This window comes from Ctenopharyngodon idella, chromosome 3 (genome assembly GCF_019924925.1).
Source record: "Ctenopharyngodon idella isolate HZGC_01 chromosome 3, HZGC01, whole genome shotgun sequence".
Lineage (NCBI taxonomy): Eukaryota > Metazoa > Chordata > Actinopteri > Cypriniformes > Xenocyprididae > Ctenopharyngodon > Ctenopharyngodon idella.
Genome location: NC_067222.1, coordinates 22,526,038 through 22,543,047, shown reverse-complemented (window position 1 = coordinate 22,543,047; position 17,010 = coordinate 22,526,038). Strand labels below are relative to the sequence as shown.

The 17,010-nt window shown below is 40.5% G+C and overlaps 1 protein-coding gene across 1 annotated transcript; it reads left to right on the top strand.

Annotated features, from left to right (window-relative positions):
* The first annotated feature begins 98 nt into the window (after nt 1-98).
* LOC127507361 (beta-1,4 N-acetylgalactosaminyltransferase 1-like) lies at nt 99-15,156 on the top strand. The gene is made up of 10 exons (XM_051884404.1): nt 99-172; nt 3,002-3,148; nt 10,406-10,506; nt 11,788-11,846; nt 12,901-13,081; nt 13,407-13,493; nt 13,639-13,820; nt 13,925-14,068; nt 14,155-14,383; nt 14,507-15,156. The coding sequence occupies exons 1-10, from the start codon at nt 99-101 to the stop codon at nt 14,686-14,688; spliced, it is 1,386 nt and encodes a 461-aa protein (XP_051740364.1). The 3' UTR covers nt 14,689-15,156.
* Nucleotides 15,157-17,010: the final 1,854 nt, after the last annotated feature.

Here is a 17,010-nt window from a genome sequence, read left to right as displayed (position 1 = left end):
TGGCCAGGCTCCCTTCTAACCTGTTAGTGTTCCCCTGTACCACTCGTGGTACACATATCTTTCGAAAGAGAGCTTAGGAATGCTAAGGGGTAGATGATATGTATTTGGTACATCGCCTCAACCACAACGCATGCGTGAAAAGACTTCGCCTTATAGCTTTTCTAAAAAAAAGGCATCTCTTGGTAAGTACATTTCACATTTGTCGGATTTCCACGTGTGGTTCTCATTTTGCTAATTCATTTGGATGAGTTTGTAAAAGAAAGCCTGGACCTATGGTAGATGATGACATAGAAGCGGCAAAGATGGCTTTTGTTGTGACTTGTGTTTACCGATGTCAATGATGTTACGTAGAATGATTCGTCTAATGGCTTTCATGCTAAGATGTTGCCTGAACTCCTATTAGTTTTTAGTACAGATCAGGTTAGATCCACCTTCATAAACAACAAGAAGTATGTGTTTAGGAGCATTATATATATATATAGCTTAGAAAAGTGTGTGTCCACCCTGTTTACATGACGCAGTAGTTTCTGATAGCCAGTCAGCTATAACACTAACTTAGGTTAGGTCACCCAAAATTTAAATCATTTACTCACTTGCATGTCATTCCAAGCCTCACATTCTGTTTGTGTTTTTAGTGTTCATTAAAGTGTTAAAGTGAAATTCCTATACAGAAGTGTGAGATTTGCAGTGTAACTGTTAATGTTGTGTAAGTGTTCTTTCAGATCATCCCGATCATGAGGTGCAGATGCTACATCCTGCTTGGTACTACACTGACCATTTACTTATTACAAAGTGGAGTGTTGAAAGTCATTAAAAACATACTAGCATCCCGGTACATGTACAGTCCTTTTCTTCTCTCAGTCTGTATCCGCTTCCGCTTTAAGTCGTGACATAATGAACACTGTTTCCGGGTCCAAGCCTCAACTCGTTTCAATTGAGAATACTATCTCAACAGCCGTTTATGAGCACTATTTATTCATATCATACATTCAAGCTAAGGTTTTAAAAACTCACAGTGTACTTTATAGTCTCCGGGCTGATGGCGTCACAGACACCAATATCTTGATGATTTATAAAAGATGAATTGCTGTCTAGCCATCTCAGATTTCAGGGTCACGATTTTTCAGTAGTATTACAGCTAGGGCTGCAACAAACGATTATTTTGATAATCGATTAATCTACTGATTATTGGAACGATTAATCGACTAATCATCGATTATTATACTGGTTAATCAGTATGCTTTGTTGGATTATTCCACTAGCAATTAGTTAAAATACTGAGTTATACTTTAACTAAAAATTAAAACAAGGAAATCACTTCAGCTTTTGAAAGTGTATTTTTAATGAATTTGTTAAAAAATACTGTTAAAATGACGTACTGTGTTATTATGTCTGGGAATTGTAATAACTTTTTAAGAGTAAAAATATGAATACGTAATATTGTGCAAAAATTTCTGAAAAATGCTCCTCTCTAGATTTATTCTTTTTTTAAACTATCGAGTTTATGGTCACTGAATGGCTTTCCTGAGGTAAATGTAACATTTTGTGACATTTGTTTCCAAGCTGTTTTATTGATGTCTTTCTGCGGTTGAAACTCTGATTAAGTGATTACATTAGAACTGGATTCATTTCAGTAAATTGTACTGTATCTTTCAACATACTTTTTAATATTCATTCATGTTTATTTCGTGCTGTAATAGCAGAAAAAAGGAAGAGATAATAGGTTCACATGCCGCTTGACCGGAGGCGCTACAGCGATATTAAAGAGCGCCAAAACCACATGTATTGTTTGAATCCCGTAGTAAAATTGACAGAATTTAAAAGTTAAGACTTTGTTTTATATCAAAAGTAACCTGATCTGTCTTATCTGTCGGCACGCTGTCTGTGTCCTCTATGCTCTGCTATGTATCTTTCACTGCATGAGAAAATGGACGTGTGGCGAACAGTGAGTTTGAATGAGAGCTGGTGGCCCTGCATGACAGCATTTTTTGTAGTTATGCTAAACGTTATGTTTTATGCTATGGTAAACTCCCACATTTTACGGGTTCGACTTCGTTTGCACTATGCACTCCGAAGCACTGTGTCTTCTTCTATTGGATTTGATCCGGGAGGGCTGCATTACAGTATTGCTCTACAGCGCCCCACTGGTCAAACCGCGTTATTGCAGGTCCTTCAAATAGATCATATGAGATCAAAAGACTATTCGACAACAAAAATATTTGTCGACAATTTTTTATTGTCGACAATTTTTTATTGTCGACGTTGTCGATAATGTCGACTAATCATTTCAGCCCTAATTACAGCACAATGTGAGTGTCTATTAGCACCGTTCGTTGTTTGCTTTTGGCATCTGATAGAACGTTTGGACCCGGAAACCGTGGCACGTGAAGTCAGGCTTAACAAGATGATTGATTTCTTTTTATTTAGAAAATTCTCAATATGATTCACAATGATTTCAGAGTAACAGTGGTGTTTTTAGGCACTTTAAACATTCCCTTAAAACATAGTTTTCACAATCTCACTATTGATTTGCCTGTACTGCACATGCACTACTATACTATTGTCTATTTTTTTCATTCTTTTTCTTTGTCATGAATATTATAACATATCATTTCCACCACATTTCAAATTATTTGTTTTTGAAATAAAATGGCCAAACCTCATTAATTTCATAGCATTATTAAGCATAATTTAATCTCATTAAATTCATAGCATTATATCATTTGATGTATACTAAATACAATTAAATAATATATTCACACTTTTTGCATTTTATGAAACGGCAGTTTGAGTGGAAATGATGCACAAAAAACAAAACCCTGCGACATGTGGTCAAAGTCAACAAACCTAGCAAAGTGACTACATCTTTTGACTTTATTCTGTTCAACAGTGCCAGTCCTGAGCAAGACGTCTCAAAGTAAATTGTCAATAGTTAGTTAATATTAAGTAGCTCCAGTTTAGATGGTCTACCTAACCTGGGGTCTTTTTGTCATGTTTATAGTATAACTGAACACCATAGCTTTGGACCTTGGGCCACGCCAAATGTTTCTTGTGAAGTGGGTGAACTCACCAAGCAATTTGTTCCAAAAGATGAACTAGATGACATCCTTGAACGAAGAGCAAAGGAGTTCAAACAACATCAACTCAGGTTGAACTTTATTTCTCTATATCTCACCCACAGTCCTGTAAAACAGCACCATCATGTCAAGGGATAGTTCACCCAAAAATTAAAATTCCATATCGTTATTGGTCGAAATATGATAATTTTTTAATGTTATCATTATTGACCCAATTTATTGGCCAATATATTAAAGCAGATAAATAATGTATTATTTTCTTCATCTGAGATGCTTCAGATGCGCCACTGTTCGCCATGATGGTTTTGAATTTCTTGAAATATGATTGGAATCACTTCAAAAAGCAAAATACAGTTAAGTGCAATGTGCAGCGCAAGTCTGTCATATAAGCTACATAAAATTATAATGAAAACAATACTGTAAAAGAATGCAGTGAATTCTTTGTTTGCCCATTTTAGTTCGAGGAAGGGCGCATCCATAATGGAGTTACACCTTCATGACTATAAGTTCACTTGAGCACTCGCAGCCTTATGTTTTGTGTAATTGTAAATTTTAATGTTATGTTTAGTTTGTGTATATATCTAATTTAGCTCATATAGGATGCATTTGGTTAACAATTAACACGGTAGTAAAGTGCGCCGGTGATCATCTTTAGTTTCAGCACATGCAGCTCAAACAGCAATGCACAACATTAATAACTACGATTGGGACTGTCATATTGTATAACATTATAATGAGAACACTACTGAAATAAAACGTTGTGAATTCTTTGGGTTTAGTTGCTGTGTTTCAACTTGTTGTTGCGGGAAAGAGCGCATCCACAACAGGAGTTACACATTCTGACTAGTATGTAACTTGGTTAAAGTTCACTTGTGCATTCGCGTCATTTTGTGCAGATATAAGTTGTAATATTATGTTTATTTTGTATATAAATTTTGTGATTAATCTCATATAGAATGCATTTCATTGAGTTAAAAAACCCGCTAGCAAAGCTCTTAGTTTCCCGGTGTTCATTCAGCTTCAGCGCACACAGCTCAAACAGCAATTCACAACATTAATAACTATGATTGGGACTGTCATATAACATAACATTATAAAGAGAACAGTATAATAATAAAATGCGGGGAATTCTTTAGGTTTAGTTGCCATCTTTCAGCGTGTATCCGGGAAGAGCGCATTCCACAACAAGGGGTTAAACATTCTGACTAGCATGTGTAATGAAGGGCTGACAGCGTAAGGATCCATTTGCAGTTTCTTTATTGTGACAACAAAGCACAAGGCAGACAAGGGCAAGACAGTAGCAGAAAACAGGGACAGGCTTGGGTCGAGGCAGGCGGCAGACAAACGTAATCCAGGAAACAGGCAAGGTTCAAGGCAGGCGGCAGAGGTTCACAAATGATAAACAGTCCAATCGATAGCAAGATAACAGTCCACAAGAAAACGCTCAGTAGTGATCACCGGGGCAAATCAAGACTTCGCAGTGTATGGATGCGTGTGTGCGTCTTAAATAGTGTGAGTGTGATGTAATGCAGGTGTGTGCAATCAGTCCCAGGAATGAGGGCCTATGGGTAACGTAGTCCACAAGGAAGTGACTCAGAACTCAGGTGATGGCTCCCTCCGGCGGCCGGGAGGAGGAGCCGCGGGAGCCGTATTCGTGACAGAGCCCCCCCCCTGCGAGCGGCTCCAGACGCGAGGGAGTGGGCGCCGAGGTCTACCACGTGGACGAGGGGCCGGTCTCTCCGGATGCGTCCGATGGAACTCTTCAAAAAGAGATGGGTCCAGAATATCATCCCTGTTGACCCAAGATCGCTCCTCCGGGCCGTACCCCTCCCAGTCCACCAGATATTGTAGCCTTCCACCCCGGCGCCTGGAATCGAGCAGTTCTCGAACCTTATAAGCCTCCTCGCCTTCGATGATCAGGGGTGGGGGGTTGCGGGTCTCAGCTCCCACTGGCTCCTCTCTCGGACCCCCGGAGGGTTTCAGCAAAGATACATGGAAGGTGGGAGAAATACGATAATTAGCAGGCAAATCGAGTCGAAATGATACAGGAGTGATTTGTTTAAGAATTTGAAAAGGCCCTACAAACCTGGGACTGAGCTTGCGGCATGGAAGTCGGAGGCGAAGATCCTTGGTGGACAGCCAGACCCACTGTCCCACGTAGTAGTGAGGATTGGGACGTCGATGCCGGTTTGCCTGAGTCTCTTGTCGCCTTACAGCGCGCTGGAGATGGTGATGAGCCAGATCCCAGGTCTCCTCGCTACGACGCATCCACTCTGTGACTGAGGGCAAGTCAGATGGTTGCCCTGACCAGGGGAAGAGAGGTGGTTGGAAGCCCAACACGCATTGGAAGGGTGTGATTCCGGTGGCAGGTTTCCGTAAGGAATTTTGAGCATACTCCGCCCACATTAAATATCGGCTCCAGTCGGCCTGGTTCTGATGGCAGTAGGTGCGGAGGAATCGTGTCAGCTCCTGATTCAAGCGTTCAGTCTGGCCGTTGGATTCGGGGTGGTACCCAGAGGTAAGGCTGATGTTAACATTGAGCTGCTTGAAGAAGGCGGCCCAGACACGGGAGGTGAACTGAGGACCCCTGTCCGACACTATATCCTCCGGCAGGCCGTAGAAACGAAAGACCGAGTTGCACAAGAGTTCAGCGGTCTCTAGAGCTGTGGGTAGTTTGGGTAGTGGCAGTAAGCGGCATGCTTTGGAGAAGCGATCGACGACTGTGAGAATTGTGGTGTGGCCCTGGGATTCGGGGAGATCCGTGACAAAGTCGATTGCAATGTGGGACCAAGGACGTTGGGGAATGGGAAGAGGTTGAAGCAGACCGGCAGGAACTTGACGTGAGGTTTTGGTGGTTTGACAGGCGATGCAGTTGTTGATGAATTTAGTGACATCCGCGAGCATGGTCTCCCACCAGAACTGGTTTTGGAGGAGTTGCAACGTTGCTGTGATGCCTGGGTGGCCAGAACTCGGGAAATCATGGACTTGATGGAGTAGTTTATCCCTGAGCTGACTGGGGACGAAGGTGCGGTTTGGAGGGCATGCTACTGGGGGTGCGGTTTGCTCGTTGAGTTGTGAAATTTCCGTCATGACATCCCACTGTACTGGAGCGAGTAACAAGGCTTCAGGCAGAATGTTTTCAGTACCCTCACTCCGTCCTGTTTCCTCCGCTTGCCTTGATAGTGCGTCCGCCTTGACATTCTTGGAGCCGGGTCTGTAAGTAACAGTGAAGTGGAAGCGTGTGAAGAACATTGCCCATCTTGCCTGTCGTGGATTCAAGCGTTTGGCTGAGCGCAGGTACTCCAAGTTTTTGTGGTCAGTGAGAATAGTGAACGGGTGTCTTGCCCCCTCCAGCCAATGGCGCCACTCCTCCAGCGCCGCCTTCATCGCGAGTAATTCTCGGTTGCCCACATCGTAGTTACGTTCTGCCGCTGATAGTTTGCGAGAGTAGAAGGCACAGGGGAACATCTTGGCCGGATTACCTTGCTTTTGGGAAAGGATTGCGCCAATGCCAGTACTGGAGGCGTCCACCTCCACGATGAAGGGAAGCTTGGGGTCTGGGTGACGTAGGATGGGTGCTGACGTAAAACGTTCCTTCAATTCCTGGAACGCACTTATTGCTTCGGGTGACCAGACGAGTCGAGAAGATTGGCGTTTAGTCATGGACGTTAGGGGAGCGGCAACCCCACTGAAGTTTCTGATGAACCGCCTGTAGAAATTGGCAAACCCCAGGAACCGCTGTAGCTCCTTTAGTGTGCGTGGTTGTGGCCATTCTAACACCGCCTTTACCTTGCTATCGTCCATTGCCACTCCATCTCGACTGATGACGTAGCCCAAGAAGGATGTTGAGGTGCGGTGGAATTTGCACTTCTCAGCCTTGGCATAAAGTTTGTGTTGTATTAGACGTTGCAGCACCGCTCGAACGTGTTGAATGTGTTCGTCGTAGGAGTTGGAATAAATGAGAATATCGTCTATGTACACGATGACCCAGCGGTTGAGCATATCTCGGAAGACATCATTGATGAAGGATTGAAAGACTGAGGGACTGTTGGACAGGCCGAAGGGCATGACAAGGGTCTCGTAGTGGCCAGTGGCAGTGGAGAAAGCGGTCTTCCATTCATCACCCTCCCTGATGCGAATCAAGTTGTATGCGCAGCGTAGATCCAGCTTGGTGAAGTACTTGGCTTGACGTAGTTGTTCGAGGGCTGCAGGGACCAGTGGTAGCGGATAGCGGAATTTTACAGTGATGTCATTCAGGCCGCGATAGTCAATGCAGGGTCGTAGACCGCCGTCTTTCTTCTTGACAAAGAAGAACCCGGATGCAGCTGGTGATGTTGAGGGCCGAATGAATCCTTTAGCCAGCTCCTCCTCAATGTAAGATCTCATGGCTGCATCCTCGGGCTGTGACAAAGGGAATATCCTGCCCTTGGGCGGAGTGGTACCGGGTAATAGTTTGATTGCACAATCACTGGGGCGATGAGGTGGTAGTTCCGTGGATTTGGACTTACTGAAAGCGATGGTCACATCTGTGTATTCGGCTGGTACAGCAGGTTCGAGGTCGGTTGGGGTCTTGTCGACAGAGATGGTATGGAGGGGTAATGGCGTAACGGGACTCAGACAGCGATGATGACAGGCGGGGTCCCACTGGACGATCTGACCCTCCTTCCAGGAAATATGCGGATTGTGTGTTCGAAGCCAAGGTAATCCGAGGATGATAGGGTTGTTAGGTGAATGTATGACGTAGAACTGAATTTGCTCATGGTGCAGCGCCCCGACTTGTAGACCCAGCGCTGAGGTAATGTGCGCCACTCTTCCTCCTCCTATAGGTTTCCCATCTAGCGCCTCCACTGTTAATGAAGAGTTGCAGTTGGTTAATTGTATATTGTGTTGACGGATGAATGTGTCTGACATGAAATTGCCTGCTGCACCAGAGTCCAGAAGAGCATAGGTAGATATAGTTTGAATGTCACTGGTCAGTTGGATGGGGATTTTAAGGCAGTTGGGCAAATAGTCGACATGTTGGGCTGAACTCACCGCTTTGGGATTAGAAGCATTGGGTCGAATGGGACAGTTGAGCTTGATGTGTCCTGCCTGGCCACAGTATAGGCATAAATGCAGCTGGCGCCTTCTCTCTCGTTCCTCTGGAAGGAGGGGAGTATATCCGAGTCGCATGGGCTCAGGAACGGCAGAGGTTGGCGTGAGTTGGCGAACGGGTCGTCGGCCTCGGATGAGGTTGTCGATGTGAATGGCCAGCTCAATGAACGCGTTCAGCGATCTCCCCTCGTCACGGCAAGCGAGCTCGGCCTGAAGCTCCAGAGACAGGCCCTTGCGAAACAGTAATTTCAGTGTATCCTCCACCCAGTTAGTTTGTGCGGCCAATGTGCGAAATTGCAATGCAAATTCGGCGGCGGTAGATTTACCTTGGTTTAGGGAAAGCAGCTGATCGCCGACGCTCTTGCCGCCCTCTGGATGTTCGAACACCTCCTTGAAGCTTTGCAGAAAGGCCGTAAACGTGGGGAACACAGAGCTATCTTCTCTCCATACTGCTGTGGCCCAGTCAAGTGCTTTGCCCATGAGTAGGGAGCATACAAACGATATCCGACTGGTATCGTTGGGATACAGCGAAGGCTGCTGGTTTATAAACAAAGAACATTGAAGAAGAAAGCCCCTGCATTTGGCTGGACTGCCGTCGAATTTCTCGGGTAGAGCGAGGCGTGGATTTACAGCGGGTGGAGAAGTAAACGCTTGACTCACATTGATAGCGGGAGGCGGCGTGATGGCTTCAGGAGAGGGAAGCCGCAGGCTTTGCAGGGTAACGTAAGACGAGTCAGCTGGTGCTGGTGCGCGGCAAGCTGAGAGGCCTGTGCTGAGAGTTCGGTGGAGATTTGCAGGAGAACTGCTGGATCGTTTGATGGCGAAGTCTTCTGTAATGAAGGGCTGACAGCGTGAGGATCCATTTGCAGTTTCTTTATTGTGACAACAAAGCACAAGGCAGACAAGGGCAAGACAGTAGCAGAAAACAGGGACAGGCTTGGGTCGAGGCAGGCGGCAGACAAACGTAATCCAGGAAACAGGCAAGGTTCAAGGCAGGCGGCAGAGGTTCACAAATGATAAACAGTCCAATCGATAGCAAGATAACAGTCCACAAGAAAACGCTCAGTAGTGATCACCGGGGCAAATCAAGACTTCGCAGTGTATGGATGCGTGTGTGCGTCTTAAATAGTGTGAGTGTGATGTAATGCAGGTGTGTGCAATCAGTCCCAGGAATGAGGGCCTATGGGTAACGTAGTCCACAAGGAAGTGACTCAGAACTCAGGTGATGGCTCCCTCCGGCGGCCGGGAGGAGGAGCCGCGGGAGCCGTATTCGTGACAGCATGTATCTTAGTTCAAGTTCACTCTTTTTTTTTTGGCATTTTGTGCAGATATAAGTTGTAATATTATGTATATGTTGTATAAATATGATTAATCTTAAATTTAATGCATTTCTTTGAGTTAATAAATTAACCTGCTAACTGCGCTTCAGTTTCCAGTGTTCACTGACTCTTCAGCTTCAGCTCATGCAGCTCAAACAGCAATGCTGTTATTTATAACAGTAGTATTAATTTTAGATGTTTCTTTTTCAAAAACATTGATGCATTATTAATAAGTAGCAATTTTATGTTTCTCGCTTCATTTTCATCAACAATGTGATTTAATTAAAATCATTTCATTATTGTCTGTGCAGAGGCTATTCCATTATATTTATCCATGGCACATGCATTGTGATTCTTTATAGGCTACATAAATGTTGTCCAGTGACTTGTTTCCATTGTTTAGGCATTATTTTATTTATTTGTAAGGCAATAGATTTTTTTGTATGTTTTGATAAAGAACGTAGGCCGTAGGAGTGTAAAATCAATTTTTAAAACAAACTGGTTCAAACTGGGATACTGTACTGTATATGTTTGATTTTTGCTTGGGACATAGCTTTTAATGGTGAGACTTTTGTTTTTATAATTAGGCTCTCAAAAATTATATAAAAATTTGGATTTAGATTTGTCTGCCAATATATCAGTTGTCGGCTTTCAAATATAAAGAATTATCCGTTATTGGTATTAGTAAAAAATTGTATATCGGTGCATCCCTATTCAATTCTGTCATCATTTACTCACCCTCAAGTTGTTTCAAACCTATATGAGTTTCTTTCTTCTTTTGAACACAAAAGATGTTTTGTAGAATGTCAGTAACCAGACAGTTGACGGTAGCCATTGACTTCCATAGTATTTTAGCAGTAGTTATAAACTTTGGTATATAAACTCATTATAGTGGTATTCTTGTGTTTTTCTTAGGATGAAGACAAACGTAAAAATTCTTATTGCCAAAGCCAACTGCCCTCTCCAGTATCCTACTGGTTTCAGGGTAGCTCCTCTGCAGAAAAGTTTGATACCAGGTATATTTTTTCCTGTTAACTGAATCCTGTTTAGGAATGTTTTTTTAACTGGGCACAACCTCACCATGTTGCTTAGCAGTAACTTAAAGGGTTAGTTCACCCAAAAATGAAAATTATGTCATTAATTACTAGGGGTGCAATGGTTCAGATTACTCACGGTTCGGTTTTTATCACAGTTTTAGGGTCACGGTTTCAGTACAGTTCGGTATGTGCTATGTTCAGTAAAAAAAATAGACGATTGTCAAATAAAAGAAAATAAAAACAAATAATCTAACTACAAGAAACAGCACAAATAATACATGGGAGCTAAGATACAAATAAAATAAACAATGTTTTTCAGGTATCTAACAGCTTTCATGTACAGAATTTGAGTAAAGTAATCAAATATAAAATAACACTGCATATAAACTTCTTTGAATGAATTAAATAAAGATTAAACATTATTGAAGTTACAAAAGCTATTCAGTCAAGAGTAGTGAGTGATTTCTTCGTCTTATGTCATTTGATTAACATTAAAAACACAGAGAGCAGGAATATTAGACTGCTGTCCCTTTAAGACATAATTCGAAGATCCACATGATTCTGATACACATGCGTTGTCTGTCTCAATTTCTCAAGACATAACCTACTATGTTTGTTAGGATACTCACTAAGATGGGCAATTTGACATAATTTTTGTGTGAGGTGCAAGACTTGAAAGAGTTCTCTTTCGCGTCTTACGGATGAATGTTTAAATTGGCAAGGTTTAAATGAGTTTAGTTTAAACACAGACAGTAACGTGAGATGTTCATGTTGCACGCTATCAACACCCCAGTTATTTTAATAAATACAGCTATTTTTTTGTCTTGTGGATTATATGTAAACATCTTTTATGTAAAATATCTTACTCAGGACAGTACTAAATAAAAAATAACATGCATTTTGTATTATCTCCTTTATTTTGTTAAAATTATTAACATTTTCACAGATTCTGCAAGTGATTCACATACTTTTTCTTGCAACTGTATGTTTTGAGTACGTTTCTGGTTCTTGAGAGGTTCGGTGACATTGCTGGCAATAGAGGCCTCACTGAGCCATTGGATTTCATCAAAAATATCTTAATTTGTGTTCTGAAGATGAACAAAGGTCTTACTGGTGTAGAACGACATGAGGGTGAGTAATAAATGACATTATTTTCATTTTTGGGTGAACTAACCCTTTATTATACCTTTAAAAATGTTACAGAAGTATTTTTTTTCCTTTGATTTTTTTAAGTGAATTGTTTTTCTATCATAATTTCAGGTCTCGCTCTTCAAACACAAAAAAGAAGGGTAACAACTAACAAGAGGGAGGTGTACAAGGTTGGTTTAACCTTGATCAAACAATGCCCTTTGTGATTGTTTTTTTTTTTCTTAAGTAAAATTTTAAAAGGCCTAGTATGATATATTCATTAAGTATGCGTGCACTTTAGAATCCTGTTTTCACCATTAAGTACTATTTAACTGTTAAATGCATGTTAATGCAAAATTTTAAGACAGGTGAATTCAGATTCTATTCTAGATCTAAACTTACATTTGCATTAAAGGATTAGTTCACTTAGAATTCAAATTTCCTGATAATTTACTCACCACCATGTCATCGAAGATTGTTTATGTCTTTCTTTCTTCAGTTAAAAAGAAATTAAGGTTTTTGAGGAAAACATTCCAGGATTTTTCTCTATATAGTGGACCTAAACTGCAACCAACGGGTTGAAGGTCCAAATTGCAGTTTCAATGCAACTTCAAAGGGCTCTACACGATCCCAGCCGAGGAATAAGGGTGTTATCTAGCAAAAAGATCTGTCATTTTCTAAACCCCCCCCCAAAATTAGATACTTTTTAATCACAAATGCTTGTCTTGCACTAGCTCTGTGATGCGCCACGTGATACATAATCACGTTGGAAAGGTCACGCATGACGTACTATAGGCAGAATTACCGAGCAAGTGTTAAGTGCAAAGACTAAGTCAAATGGCCTTTACAAAAAAAAAAAAAAAAAAAAAAGGTAAAACTATGATTTTGAAGTTGATGACATGGAATGACATGGATTACTGCTTTACAGCGGCACTTTCGTCTACATCACGCGTGACCTTTCCAGAATGATTACGTAATGCGTGGCGCATCGCAGAGCTAGTGCAAGATGAGCATTTGTGGTTAAAAAGTATATACATTTGTTTGTTTTTTTTAAATGACCGATTGTTTCGCTAGATATGTCCCTTTTCCTCGTCTAGGATCGTGTAGAGCGCTTTGAAGCTGCACTGAAACTGTAGTTTGGACCTTCAACCCGTTGGTAGACATTGAAGTCCACTATAAGGAGAAAAATCCTGGAATGTTTAATTCTAAGGTGAACTAATCCTTTAAACACACTGTTGTCTGCAGGTGTCTTTGAGTGTAAAGAGTGGAGTGTTTTCGGTGGAGGATGTTCTGGATGAACAGCAGGTGGATGGACAGGGTCAGAGTGAACTACACATCTCATCCAGTGACCTCACACAACTCAATGATTTGCTGTCTAGAGTGACATACACCAGTACCATCTATCATATTAAAACAATTGACATGGGTAAGGGCTGTCTGTATATAAATGTACAGGAGAGACTCTTACAGTATGTAAAGTGTGTTGCTCAAACACACAGTGATAAGAAGATTAATGGTAACACTTTAGAGTAATGGTCCATCATTAATAGATGAGGAAATAACGCAGGACAACTGAGTAGTACTACATTAACACTTCAGCTACTACCATTAACTAATATGGAAACCAGATGAACTAATCCGCCAGAAATGACAAATTTAAGACTGAGAAAGTTTCTTATGAGGTAATCAATAACTATATTCTGTTGCTGTGTGAACGTGGCCAAATTACAATAAATGTCTTCTTTCCTTAGTTCATTTCTCTTTTGAGAACCATGAGGCCATGTTTCCCATCATGATTAGGAGACCAATAGTTCCTGTTCTTTATGACCCCGGAAAAGGTAAGACCACAACACACTAATTAAAACACTACAAAACAGCATGCTACCATGGCTTCAAATATCCTTGTTATAATATACCTAAACATCTATAAAGTTTGTAAAACCTGCTAATGAAATGCACCTATTTCTCTCTCTTGCCATTCAGATATCAACTCAAAAGTGACCGTAATTACCAAGACATTTCTGAGGTATAAGGAGCTGAAAGTCCTCATCCAGAGTATCCGGAAGTTTTATCCAAATATCAAGATCATTATTGCAGATGACAGCCTGAAGCCTGAGGATGTGTCTGGAAACAACATAGAGCACTACATCATGCCTCCTGCACAGGTACACACTTCTGCCCCACCGCTTCAATTGATCTAATGCTGTATGTCACACAAGTGTAGATTACCTGGAAACTAATCACTGCTGATGATTATTTGGTTCCTCAGGGCTGGTTTGCAGGCAGAAATCTGGCTCTATCCCAACTCACAACTAAATACTTCCTGTGGGTTGATGATGACTTTGTGTTCTTGAAGGAGACACGGATCGAGAGTTTTGTGGAGATTATGGAAGCAATTCCAGATCTAGATGTTGTAAGTATGAAAGGATATTCTTTAGGGGGGGTGAAAAGTCTTGGAGCAATACAGCATTGTTAAACAAGCTCTTTTTCTCTGGTTAGGTTGGTGGTGAGGTCTCAGGTGACCAGTTCCACTTCATTCTTGAGTATGATGAGGGAACCGAAAAAGAAGGTGGCTGTTTAAGGCGTATTAAAGGAGGGTTTCATCAGCCACTTTCAGGCTATAACGGATGCTTTTTTGTGGATGGTGTCACTAATTTTTTCTTGGGGAGGACTGAAGCAGTGCGAAGAATTGGCTTTGACCCATTCCTTAAAAGAGTTGGACACACCGGTAAGCATTCCAAATTTTACCTTAGTAAAACATCTTCACTGATTGATTCCTAGCACATTTAATTCTTCCTTTTCTTCTCATCTCCATCAATCCTTTTTATTTCCATGTATTTTTTTATTCCAGAGTTCTTCATTGATGCTCTTGGAAAACTGCTGGTTGTATCATGCAAGGGTCTTTCTATCGGTCACCAGACACATCGAGAACAGAACCAATATGACTCATACCGGACTCAAGGGAAACTTGAAGAGGAGAGAAAACTGGCCCACCATTTCTTTAAGAATTATCTCAACTGTATCAAGTACTGATTAGTATTAAGTACTGATCATTTTGGAAAATAATGGACAACAAATCTGATTATCGATTAATCACATCTGTGCGCTGTGAACAGATAACATCTGGCAGTCACTTTACAGAAGTGAAAAAAGCATTTCAATGGACAAAATGCACCTGAAAAATAACAGAAGACAGAGTGACCTGCTGTGGGAGAAGTGCACAGCCTAAGTTACCCTAAACACAAGAATGCTTTATATGAAGAGCTTCAAAATAAATACATAAGCATGACGTTTAATGTAACTTGCCCTGTGCGAGCGTAGAGTTTGAACTTTTATTTCACGGCTGACCTTGTGGTACCATCCCAAAGAGGCACAAAATCACTCTCAAGGACCTTTTCCTTGTCTGTTCCCTACTGGTGGAATGACCTGCCTAGATCAATCCAAGCAGCTGTGTCTTTAGCCATTTTCAAGAAACTGCTAAAGACACATCTTGACCCAGTAATATTAGCACTTACTTTTTCTTTTTCTATTCTTTCTCTCTATTTATTTAAAAAAATAAAAAATGTAAAAAAATAAAATAAAAATACTTGCTACAAGCACTTTGCTGGAATAACTGGGACTTGACATGGCACTTGCCTACTGTTACACTCATATTGATTTGATTGCTTCTATTGTTCTCATTTGTAAGTCGCTCTGGAGAAAAGCGTCTGCTAAATGATTAAATGTAAATGTAATGTAAATGTCATAAGTTCTATAAAATATTTTTTTTAGTGTCTGCCTATTGATATTGATTGCATATTCATTCAGCCGATTCATTCAAATAATTGATTCATTCAGGAATGAAGTAAGTGAGACTGTCTTTATGAATGGGTCACTAAATTCGATTAGTTAAAAACACGGATTTTGGAACTACTTTTGTTAGTGAAAAAACAGACAATAGACCATACTGTGTCTAAAATGTAACAATATTAACTTCTTGTTTATTGAACTGTTGTATAAAATCAACATCAAATTTGCAATAAAGATATTTGGGAAAAATGTGATAGACAGAAAGTGAAGCTAACATTGGATTCGGACATGACTTGATGCCTTCCTTCCTTGCAATGCATCCTCCGAAGACAGCATTTTGCTTAGTGATGAACATGATGCAGGGCAACGACTGAATGCATGAGGAAGCCTAAGAATGTAATATGCCCCTAAAATTCAAGATATTGGGCAAAAAAAAAAGCCCCTTATGTGGTTTTGTCTTATATTTATGTCATATGATATATTTCAGCAATATCATATAAAGCGATCGAGTCTCTTCATAAAATTTGGAAAATTATGTTATTAGCAAGGAAATGCATTCTACAGGTATTTATAAACAATCTAAGAATAACAAAAAGCAAGCAGGAAGAGGAAATAAATAACCTTGCTCTATATTTCATAGTGAAAATCAAGAGTGAGAGTGACATCTTTGAGTCTAATCTCATGGATTAAGACAGTCAAGACCTTGTGATGGGATTAGCTAAGGTGACGCATTTAAGACAAGAGGCTTGTCTCCAGGATAACAGATCACTCAGATGAGGCCTTTAATTGGCGTAGACATCACACAGGTAAAAGACCAAATATAAGCTCTTTTAGACTGTAGGTCAACATTTGCATTTCTCCATCATTATGTATATCACAACATTCTGATTTTATTTAAAATGCTTTGAAATGGTGTGACTTGTCATCTTACACTCACCTACAGGTGGATTGTACTACGGGACAAGGGACTGGATCAAGGAGACCTCCATGTCAACAGTCACATATTACTGGTCTGTGCCTCTGTAAAGAGAGATTAGATGTCACAGTATTCGTGTTTCTTGCCTTGAAAAACATGCATTTAAAACAATTTATTGATTACTTATGTCACCATGGCAGTTATCGCTATTATATATGATGAGATGATATATCAGCCAGGCTGATTAACTGCCTATTTTGAGAACAATTTTGTCAATGGATAATGAATAAATGATTTAATCAATAAATTTATTTTAAGTAAATATTGTTTACAATAAATATTTAATTTCAGAAATTTAGTAATACAGTGCTCAGCGTAAATGAGTACACCCCCTTTGAAAAGTAACATTTTAAACAATATCTCACTAATCACAAAAACGATTTCCAAAATGTTGACAAGACTAAGTTTTATATAACTTCTGTTTAACTTATAACATGAAAGTAAGGTTAATAATATAACTTAGAGAACAAAATTTTCAATTTTACTCAAATTAGAGTGATGCAAAAATGAGTACACCCCACTGAAAGTCTCTGGAGCAAAGCTAAATTTTAGACTACAAATATCTAATTTAACAAGAATTCAACCACAGG

Bases quoted from the DNA above. Each gene is read 5' to 3' on its own strand.
- LOC127507361 (XM_051884404.1), top strand. From the start codon at position 99: ATGTATTTGGTACATCGCCTCAACCACAACGCATGCGTGAAAAGACTT. The intron at 13,494-13,638 runs GTAAGACCACAA...CTTGCCATTCAG, and splicing joins TCTTTATGACCCCGGAAAAG to ATATCAACTCAAAAGTGACC. The intron at 14,384-14,506 runs GTAAGCATTCCA...TTTTTATTCCAG, and splicing joins TAAAAGAGTTGGACACACCG to AGTTCTTCATTGATGCTCTT.